At 49.3% G+C, this 11,052-nt stretch overlaps 1 protein-coding gene and 1 non-coding gene across 2 annotated transcripts; one reads left to right on the top strand and one right to left on the bottom strand.

The window, feature by feature from the left end:
- Nucleotides 1–592: 592 nt before the first annotated feature.
- Nucleotides 593–9,980, bottom strand: AQP3 (aquaporin 3 (Gill blood group)). Its single transcript, XM_001362255.4, has 6 exons — nt 9,709–9,980; nt 4,489–4,615; nt 3,928–4,065; nt 2,832–2,950; nt 2,206–2,423; nt 593–1,740 (listed from the first exon to the last, which is right to left on the bottom strand). The coding sequence occupies exons 1-6, from the start codon at nt 9,814–9,816 to the stop codon at nt 1,572–1,574; spliced, it is 879 nt and encodes a 292-aa protein (XP_001362292.1). The 5' UTR covers nt 9,817–9,980; the 3' UTR covers nt 593–1,571.
- Nucleotides 9,981–10,638: 658 nt separating this feature from the next.
- LOC130455721 (U6 spliceosomal RNA) lies at nt 10,639–10,745 on the top strand. Its single transcript, XR_008913817.1, has one exon. It is a non-coding gene; the product is annotated as a U6 spliceosomal RNA (small nuclear RNA).
- The last annotated feature ends 307 nt before the right edge of the window (nt 10,746–11,052 follow it).

Genomic DNA, 11,052 nt, shown 5'->3' with positions numbered 1-11,052 from the left:
GAAATCATAATAATAACAGCTACCTCTTAAGAGTTACGGAGAGGATCAAATAAGTACAAATTGTATCGCAAACATATAAATGCTATTATTATCATTATCCTTATTTTAGGTCTTAGCGGTGGGCAACTGGATGGTATATTGGACAGACCACCTTGGCCTGGAAGCAGGAAAAGCTGAGCTAAAATCCAGCCTCATTTTCTGTGTAAATGAGCAAGTCACGGAGCGGTTTGCCTTGGTTTCCTCACCTACAAAGTGAGCTGAAGAAGGGCAGGGCAAACCACGCCAACATCTTTGCCAAGAAAACCCCAAATAGGATTGCAAAGAGTAGAACATGTCTGAATAAGACCAGTATTGTTGGACACTCCGATTCCCCGTGAATGGGGGACAAATGATAACGGAAGTTTTCATAGTTCTCCATCACAGTGCATCTTCTATCAGGGCTCCTTTATACGGAGCGCTTCGCTTGGATGGGTTTGAATTGAATTCTCTTCCCCTTCTCCCCCCACCCTAAGGACCAAGGCAAGAAAGAGAGGAACTAAACGTGCTTTCCACGACCCCAGATGAACAGGAGAGGACCCAGTCATCGACACGATTTCTGTGTAAATGTCTTTATTTTAAAAAATACAAGAAAGATTGTATTGGGGTGGGGGTATCCACACAGTGAATAAGGAGTATTTATGGAATTGGCAGCCTCAGCGACCCATCCTGGGAATGCCCGGAGGGAAGGAGGACACCAGGGAGCAAGGGACAAGGAAGGAAGGCCCCCAACCCCAGCTGTAACATCTGCCAAAATGAAACGTAGACCTGTACTTAGCACCCACCCCTAGGGTCCATGGTGCAGGCTGGGAACATGCAAAGGGCTTCTGCCTGTGTGCACAGCTCTGAACCCCAAGTCAGGAGTTTCCCCTCAAAACAGATACCCCCTAGGTAAATTGATGCCTCTCCCAGACTCCCCATCCCCAAAGTCTAGCAAGATCCTCTCCTTCTGGGTCTCTCCTCTCTAGGACTTCTATATGCGATGCTCCCAGACACAGAACAGATGTCCACAATCACTCACAGGATATCACCATGAATGCCCAGTAGGACGGACTTGGCTATCTGCCCACCTTCACATCTATGCTTGCTTCTCTCCCTGGACCCTTTCCCATCTGGGTTCCACTGCTAGTGGCTGCCTCTAGCTACCCCATGACAGGGAGTTGTTGCCTTTTCCTCTCCTTCTCTCTCTGGGGAACCTTCCGAGAGCTCAAAGTGATTTATTATTTCTGGCACCAATCTCGGGGCATGGCTTCCGTCCAGCATCCAGTGAAAATCCACACGTGCCAGGAGCAGGATTCCCAAGGATTCATAAGCCTTCGTGTGGGGAGAGAGGTTGGAGGGGCTTTGGGGATTTGGGGTAGCATTCTTGCTAAGCATAGCCCTGAGGAAGGGGTCTTCCTGGGCTAGAGGAGTTGGAGGAACGGGCACCAGAGAGGTGGAGGCGATGGGGTATATCTCCTGCACAGTTCTATCAATGTCAGTTCCTGGGGGAAGGAGTGGGGATCCTGGAGGGAGAGGAAGCTGTGGCTCCCCACTCAGATCTGTTCTTTGTGCTTCATGTGAGCCAGCTTGACATTCTCCTCCTCTGTGGAAGGAGGTGGAGACTCCAGGTGGAACCCAATCATGAGCTGATAGACCAAAATTCCAGCCACGGCACCAAGAAGCGGCGAGACGATGGGGACCCACCACCAGTACCTACCAGTTCTAGAGAAAGAGAAAAAAAGAGATATGTGTGAGGTCGGTGACATAACTCAGCCACACCTTACCAAGGCTAGAATAAAGTATAGATTTCCTTTTTTTTTAAACCCTTACCTTCTGCCGGAGAATCAATACTGTGTATTGGTTGCAAGGCAGAAGAAAGGAAAGGACTAGGCAATGGGGGTTAAGTGACTCGCCCAGGGTCACACAGCTAGGAAGTGTCTGCGGTTCAAATCTGAACCCAGGACCTCCTGTGTCTAGATCTGGCTCTCAATCCATGGAGCCATCTAGTCGTTGCCCCCTAAGGTAAATTTCAAGGTAACCCAAAGGACATTGGATGTTGCTCTGATGACCCTTTTGAGGAAGAGCAGGGAAGCCTGGAGAGCCCAATGAAGGAAACCAAGGTGGAAGCTAGAAGTGGGAGCCAAAGAAATGGTTGAGGAAGGGGATGGTAAGACATCAATCACTTACGTAAAGACCTCAGTACCCCAACCAGCAATGGCAGTGAAGAGGCGGGGACCAAAATCTCGAGCTGGGTTAACAGCATAACCAGAGTTGAAGCCCATCGATGTACCGATGACCAGAACCACAAAGCCAACAGTAAAGGCTTCAAGACCTCGAGGAACTGGGTTGTTATGGGGATCCACGATAGCCAGCACACAGATGATAAGTGCTGCTGTGCCAATGAACTAAGATGAAAGCATCAAGAAAGCTCTGGAACCACAGCAAATCCATTGTCTCCCTCGCCTTTTAGTTCCTTGATCTCACTGCCCTCCAAGTCCCTCCCCAATTTCTCAAATGTTTCTGTGTCTCTTTACTTATCCAAAACTTAGCTGTTTCAGAGGCTGAGTTCAAGTCCTCCATCCCCAAGGAAACATCCCTGAATAGCTCTCTCTGAGCTCCCCCAGCACTTGAAATTGGACCCACAAGATCTCCCTCTTTAATCATGCATTACCCTGCTTCATTCTCTATCTCATTCGAAACCTTATTTTCCCAACTAGACTCGAATTTGCTACAATGGAGATAGAAGTGTCTCCCTCAAGAGAGTTAGAGGGGATGCCCAGAGAGACCGAGGACCACACCGGAAATCATCTTACCTGGTCAAAGAAGCCATTGACCATGTTCAAGTGGCCAGAAGGATAGGTGGCAAAGATGCCAGCAGTGCCGTTGGGGCCAGAGACAACAAGCTCGTTATCAGCAAAGCTCCAAATTGCATCTAAAGAAAGATCAAAGCAGAAGTGAAGCTTGAGGAGGGATTCCCACCACCGCCTCCCCTTCTGCAGGGGGAACGGGGCAGGGAAATAGGAGTCCTCCCCTCTCCAGCCCACTGAGCAGCCACACACACACACAACTTCAGGAGATCCAGACTCATCGATCTGGAAGTGGAAGAGCCCTCAGAAGCCATGGAGCCCTCTCCTCTTCCAGTCCAAGGTCACACACCCTCAGAGGAAATATTTGAAGGCAGCTCCCGAGTTCGAGCTCAGTGCTCTGATTCCTTCTCCAAGCCCATTCTAACTTCCATGAGCCCCAGAAAGGTGGAAAAGGTGAGGTGGGAGGAAGCTGTCAGATTTCCTAGATGGCATTTGCCTGCCCACACATAGCCTCCCTCAGTGTAGGCTTGTATAGCCTGTGGAAAGGATAAGCCCAGCCTACCCTGGGGGACTGTTATTCTGGATTCTTCCCCTTCAGAGAGAGGGGGAGGAGAATTGTGGTCCCTCAGGATAAGCAAGCACATCCATTCCGTGATCGATGTTGTGCATGTTGGCCAGGGAGGGAGGGAATGAATATATGTTGCTCCATGCAGGGAACAGAAAATAACCATAAAATAACTACATTATTACATCAGGGGGGAGGGGGAGGACTGTGGTGGAAACTTTGGTGGCTGTTGAGTAACCAATCTCTGGTGTTACCCAACTTGTTTATCCCTCCCCTTCATGGCTCCTCCCTTTGTTCTCTTCCCGGGGACCCCAGTGAGTCATGTACTCAGGTGGCTGCAGGGTGGGGCAGGTCCTCTGGCACCACCTGGCCACTCTGGTGGTAGAATCAATCACCAACTGGGGCCCGGGGGAATGGAAGGGAAAGGAAGAAAGGAGAGGAATAGAAAGAAGGGGAAGGGGAGGAAGTAAGGATGATAGGAAAGGAATAGAGAAAAAGGGCAGGGGAGAGGATTTCAGAATCCTTGTGAGTCCTCACCATAGTACAGTCCAAAGACAATCCCAGACCCTAGGAAGGCTCCCAATGTCTGGGCCAGTGCATAGATGGGTAGCTTGATCCAGGGCTCCCTGGCCAGGAGGCACATAGCAAAGGTCACAGCTGGATTCAGGTGGGCACCTGGATGGAGAGAGGACACCATTCATACCTTGCTATGGGGGTAGAACAGAAGAAGAGCAGCTATCTGAGCTAAGGGGCAGTTAGAACCATTTGATCAAGGTGACAAAGAGGTAGATTTCAGCTCAGCATAAGGAAGACTACATTCTCTAACTGGAACGGGACTCCTTTCGAAGAATAAGCTTCCCAGCACTGAAAAATGTCAAGTCAAGTCAGGAAGATGCTTCTCAGAGATGCTCTAGCGAGCCCTCCCATATGGGGGTGGGGGGAAGGGAAGTTTCAACTCTAGGTTTCTAAGCTACATGGCATAACTCCTTTCCTGGGGAAGGGCCCAGAGGGTAGGGTGTTTCTGGTATCTGAGAGAGGCATTCAGGAGATCAGGCAAGGAAGCTATAAGAAGAGGACATTAAGGGGGAGGGGACATACCAGACACTTGGCCAGCAATAAGGATACCAAGAGTCACTGCAAAGCCAAAGGCTAGGTTGATGGTAAGAAAGCCACCATGGGTTCCTCTGCTCAGCACAACCTGGGCCACCGAGCCACAACCGAACATCTGTGATGGAGAAACATGGAATAAGAGTGAGGATTGTGAGATGTGGCATGGAGGCTTCCATTTATGTGTGTGTACACAACACCCACCCACACACACACACACACACACCATCATAAACTTCATTCTACCATTTATTCAGTTTCCTTCCTGCAGCCAGTGGAGATCTCCCTCCTATACATAATAACATAGTGTAGCATGAAAAAAGAATTCATCTGATAAGCAGCCAGGGCAATATAAAGAACAATGAACTAAGAATCATGATATAATATTTACAGTTCTGTTTCAATAACTGTGTAATCTTGGGACCATCCTTTGACCTTTTATAATTTCAGTTTCTATGATCTGTAAAATGGGGGAGCTGATCCCTTCCCAATCAAACTTACAAGATTATGTGAAGGACTACAGGTCCTCTGACTCCAGAGTCAGTATAGTATTCTTTCCCCTCTCCTGCCTTTTAGCGTCTTTTCTCTGAGTCCATCCTACCTTCTCTGAGTTCCAGAAATATGGAAAAGGTGAGAGAAGTGGGAAGGAAGCTGTCAGGTTTCCTAGATAGAATTCGTCTTCCTTCACATTAGATACCCATATGCCAGTGTAGACTTGCATAGTGTGGACTATTATGTGGAGAATGATCTGAAAACTGGAAAGCTTTATATAAATTTGAGGGATCACTATTATTTTGTTCTGGGGCTCTTCTATACAAGGTTCTATAGCCTTCAGTCTTCAGTCCTTTGATAAGCCCTCCCAGCTCCAATAAATATTTAATACCTATTGATTTGATCTTGTTAGGGGCTCCCACCCCAAAAGATCCTGCAAAGCTGCAGTGTGAATGATGACCTCTATCCCTCTCCCTTCCCTATGAGTACTACCACTCCTCCCTCGTCCTACAAGGAAATCCGGTGATCTCCAAAATTGGTCAAGGGATCAAAATGATCTATGTATAAATCTCTCATGGGGCAGGGAGGGGGTCTTTCCCCCTTCATCCTCCTCTCATTGCCTCTCCATCTCCAAGGATGCTCCATCATCCCCTAGCTACAGCGGATGGAATCGGGAAGTCCAAAGGACCAAACTAAATTGGAATCCCCACGTGCCCTGTTTTATTTGATGAGCCAGACAAGAGGGAAGACTGGAGAAAGGCTCAGATAGTGTGCTAGTCTGAGGTTAGGATTTCTAGGTCCTATCCAACTGGACAACTATAAATTCCAAGACAGTTAGGCATATGCATTGGGAGAAGGAGTTTCCTCACAAGGAGTTCTCTGCATCAATTAAACTACAGGTCCAGAAACACAAAATCCTCTCTACGGACTTCAGTGGCAGCAAAGATAATACAAGATCCTTGCAGTAAAATCTTGATGTTTCCTACACACACAAGCCATGCCCTGACAAGTTAAGTCCCCGTTAATTTCTTTTCCTTCTATAAGTTCCGACAAGTCTTAGGTTTAATGCCACTCATTAGGCACTGAATTCCTTCAGCCTTCCAACTTCTTATACGGCTATCATGATTAGGCATTTGAATCTGATTTTATTGTTTAATCTCTGTCTTTCCACTTCTCTTCCCCTACCCCCCCACTCTGGGATTACAGCACATAGCTGAACATTCAGGAGGGTAAGGGGGATGGGGAGAAGTATGTGAAAAGTGGATAAATGTTTATTTGATTTGAACCCTTGCCTTGTGAGAAGAGCCTTAATCCTTCTTTAGAGTGAAGGAAAAGGAAGATGAAAATAGAGTTTCAAGTGATTTTTTTTAAATAATGGAGCTAGGTAGCACAGTGTGATAAAGAGTGAGGAGGATCTGGGTTCAAATGTGACCTGACACACTTCCTAGCTGTGTGACCCTGGGCAAGTCAATTAACTAAGTCAGAAAGTAAGATTTTAGAAAAAGAAAATCAAAATACATGTATACTCCAGATTGAATTACTTGCCAGTTCTGGGAGAAGGGAAGGAAGAAGGGAGGGAGACAATTTGGATTATATAACTTCGGAAAACTGTAGAAATTTGTTATTAAAATTAAAAAGAAAATCAAATAAAATAGTAGGGGTAAAGGAGAGGGGAGGGAAAGGAAGGTTGGAGAGATACAGAAAAAGGACAAAGACACAGAAAATTTTAACAAAATCATTTTAGCAACATTTTTAGAGAGCTAGGGGAGACATCAAAAGAGAGACAATCAGAAAAACTATATGGGGCAGCAGTAGATTGAGAGCCAGGTCTAGAGATGGAAGGTTCTGGGTTCAAATACGAAATCAGACACTTCCTAACTGTGTGACCCTGGGCAAGTCACTTAACCCCCATTGCCTAGCCCTTATTGTTCTGCTGTATTGGAACCCATACACAATATTGATTGGAAGGTAAGGGAGGGAAGTTGGACAGTTGGAAGAGGGAGTTGACACCAAAGCATCAGGGAATTCCACCCCAGCTGAATAAAAATAGGTAATTAGGTAAAGACCCAAGATAGGAGGTAACAGAAAAGAGCAAAGAACAAAAGTTAGGGTGAAGCATCAAGGGGAAATGTTGCCTAGCCCTGGGGCACTGTCCTCTTGTCCAGTTTGGAGCCCAGGCTTCACTCCACTCTTTGCCACTCATTGTCTGGGGAGCTGGCCCAATTTCAGAGGCCAGTGAATAGGGTGGGGATGGCCAGGAGCCAGTTGGGCAGGAGTCTCCTCTTGGCTAGATTTCTCCTTCCTCACCCTGGAGGTCATCTTGGCCTTTTCCCTGTCTCCCTCTACTGGGCCTTCTTCCCTCTCTCCAGCAGACAGATGGGGTGGGCTAGGAGGGCTGTCCAGCTCTCAGAAACACTCCTCCTGTCTCTCTTCATGAATAAAAGATCCGTTTCTGTCTTCTGGATGTCTAACCACTCAATCCCTCTCCCAGGTGAACTACTAAAGAGGTTTAGGTCTCCTTGACTCATCTACATACCGTGCAGGACTAGCCCCATCCCATCATCCTAAACCCAGAGCCCCCAGTAGTTCTGGGTCCCCTCTCCAAAACAAAAGCTCCTCCTCACCTAGGTCATCAGGCTCATTTAGCTTTCACCGGCACACCCACCGGCCCCAATGCACTTGAAAGGCACCTCCACAAACAATCCTCCCAGCCAGTATATATTGAGATTATTCCACTAATCCCTTGATGAGAGAGGCAGAGCACTCTCCCATGCCAAGGATCTTGAATGATCGCCGAGGACCTGAGACCCAAGCAGAGAAGGATGCAAGTAGGAGCAAAGGCTGCCTTCAAAAATGGAAGAATCCCAAAAATGGCCTCATGGGTCTACACTGGGCAATCACTTCACCCCAATTGCCTGGCTCTGCTGCCCCTGGGGTGGGCTGGGGGGAAGCAACCGCCCCCCAATTCTACTTTAAAACCCTGACCTTCTTTGTTGCCAAGAAATAGTTTTGGTTTTGTCTTGGCAGTTACCTGCAGAGAACAAAACTGATTCAGGACCCACCTGTGGCTCCAAATCCCACCCTACCCAGCAGCCCTCCTGTTCTGCACATTAATGCCATTATCTGGCCTGGGCACAGGGATGTGGGTGTCTCCCGACAGTAGAGCCTGGTCAGACAGACTTCTGTAGGGCAGGAAGGGTGGTGGCAAAGTGCATTTTCTTTGAGTCCCTCCCTCTCTCCAAACCAAGGCTATATATATCTCAAAGCTCAGGCTCTGGGTTTTAACTGGTTAAGTCTCCTCCTATCTATAGACTCCCTTCTAATTGCCTCCACCACCCTGATCCCTGGACTTCTCCAGGCAGAGAACCTAGGGCAATAGATAATGAAATACTCCCCACTTCACACTCACGTACAGAGCCCTGCTTAGCAGTCCCTACCCAGCCCTTTAGCTCCACCCTCATTCTCCCCCAGTATCCCATCACCATCTTCCAGCTTGTTAATTTGATTTTTTTTTAAACCCTTACCTTCCATCTTGGAGTCAGTACAGTGTATTGGCTCCAAGGCAGAAGAGTGGTAAGGGCTAGGCCATGGGGGTCAAGTGACTTGCCCAGGGTCACACAGCTGGGAACTGTGAGGACATATTTGAACCCAGGACCTTCTTCTCTAGGCCTGGCTCTCCATCCACTGAGCTACCCAGCTGCCCCCTTGTTAATTCGATTTTGCCTTCCATTAACACAGGACTTATTTAGCCCCAGGGAAATGAAGAGTGAGGGAATAAGTGCAATAACTAGAAGGAGGACTAACCAAAAGTAGACCACAAAGACAAGGTAACTAAACAAATGGAACTAAGTTAAGTAGAATTGAGAGCAACTACAATCCAAAGTAACTGGAGAAACCAAGAATAACTGGGTCCCTTGGAAGGAGCGAGAATCACTGAGGAAGAACAGTGGAAGAAAATAAAGGCAGTAGAAGCGAGCAAAAGCCACCATGAGGAAAGTGAAGGCGGCAGGGACCCCGGAATCGACCTAGACCCACCCCCTTATTTATAACACTGGGGGAACCAAGGCAGAGAGAGTGAGAGAGCCTGGGGCCCTCGGATTCCTCACTTACTCTACTTTAAAGATCGCCAAAGCTCAGGGCACTTGCTCAGTCAGCACCTTCCTATCGACAGGAACCCAGCCCAAGCCACCGTCTTCCCACCGCAAAGTCCTTCCTGGAGCCAGTGATCCCTCGGCTACTTGAGACTAGTCCCTCCAGTAACCCCAACCCCCATTGAGCCCAGATCTCAATAGCCTTTATTCGCTGTAACTTTTGGACTTTTGTGGGTTTAATTATTCATTAGGGACTAGACGCTGCTGTCTCAACAATCCCCAACCAGCCGGCTCGACCCCATTCCTGGTTTGCCCTTCTCGCCTTGAAGTTGGTCAGAATCAGTATTGCAGGAGGTGAGGGCTCAGGTGGAAGCGTTGCGAGGTCAAGGACTCAGGGGGCCCATCAGCACCCTCCCTCCGCCCGGTGGGTGCCGGCATTGTCTCCTGCTGGAACTGTCAGCTAGCTGAAAGGACCAGCTTGTCGGGTGCTTGACGGATGGGCAGAGAGGGGGCTTTGAAAAGGGATCGCTTTGGGGACCCGGGGAAGAATGCTCCCCCAAAGGAACCTTGGTCCCTCCCCCGAGCTTTCTCGGGTCCTCTGTCCCACCGGGTCCCGTTTCTCCCTTACCACCAGGATGAGTGTCCCGAGGCATTCCGCGAGGGCCTGGCGCAGCAGCCGATACCGGATCCGGAGCAGATCCCCGCAGCGCGACACTAGCTCCTTCTGACGGCCCATGGTTCCGAGTGGGGACACAGGACTGAGGACAAGGACTCCGGGATCAGTGAGAGCGCCGGAGCTGCAGGTGTCAGAGCCGAGCGGGAGAAGACTGGAGAGGACGGGAGCGCACGATCCGCTACGGCTACCGCTATCGCTCTGGCGCTGCTCAGACCCCCGCCGGGACCAGCCTTTATAAGGAGGTTCTGCTTCCCCGGTCCCCGCCCGCCACCCTGGCTCGCCCCGCCCAGCCACAGCCTCGGGCTCGTAAAGGCAGAGAGGGGCGCGCCGCTTATAGGCTTCCTGGGGAGGGATGGGTTCGACAGCCTGCACACCTCGCTTCCCACAAAGTTTTTCCCCTCTCACAAATTTACCAACCGACTTTAGGATGGAACCAACCGCCTCGCCTCCTAGATTGTAGGAGAGCTTAAGACTCATCCCCGTTCCCGGGTCTCCCTCGCTTTCTCTCTCCTTCCGCCCCTTTCCTTTTAGCTAACCTGACTTTGGGGCTTCTGAGAGAGGGGAAGCCTGTTCATTTTAGCTCCCGAGAGGCCAGGAAGCAGCAGCCACCGTGGATCACCGAGTCCTCCACACTGGCCCTGTATCCCCCCCAACTCCATCAGCCCCCCTTCTTCCATAGAAGCGAATCTTCCTCCAGTTAGCCAGTTAGTCACCAAGCGCTTTTATTAGGCGCTTACTGTGTACCAAGCACTCCTAAGCGCCGATGATACCCAGAAAATCCAAAGAGACGGTTCCTGCTTTACAGGAGCTCGTGTTCTAAAGGGGGGAAATGGGGAAACGGCGTGCCAATAACGATGTTCGTACAAGATAAGCGAGTATATAGCGCTTGCTTCGGCAGCACCTGTACTAAAATTGGAACGATACAGAGAAGATGAGCACAGCCCCTGCGCAAGGATGCCGCGCAAAGTCGTGAAGCGTCCCATATTTAAAAACAGACAAGCAACTATATATGTATGGGAAGTAATTTCATCCGGGAAGGCGCAGGGGTGGGGGGTGAAGCGGCAGGGAATAGAAGGACCAGGGAAGTCTCCTGAGAAAGGTGGGATTTGAACCGAGTATTGAAGGCGCCCGGAAAAGCAGTAGATGGAGAAAAAGAGGGGAATAGCTAAAGGGAAGTCGCCACGTAGTGAGGACGGTGCAGAAGGCGGGTGGTGTTACTGCATTATAGATTATTTGGCTTCAGTTTTCTCATTTGTAAAATGGGGCGGTTGGACTAGGTTCCTCCACCTCCAAGCC

The sequence above is a fragment of the Monodelphis domestica genome, chromosome 7 (assembly GCF_027887165.1).
Source record: "Monodelphis domestica isolate mMonDom1 chromosome 7, mMonDom1.pri, whole genome shotgun sequence".
In the NCBI taxonomy this organism is placed as follows: Eukaryota; Metazoa; Chordata; class Mammalia; order Didelphimorphia; family Didelphidae; genus Monodelphis; species Monodelphis domestica.
Note: the sequence above shows the minus strand (reverse complement) of the source record. Positions and strands in the feature narration are given on the sequence as shown.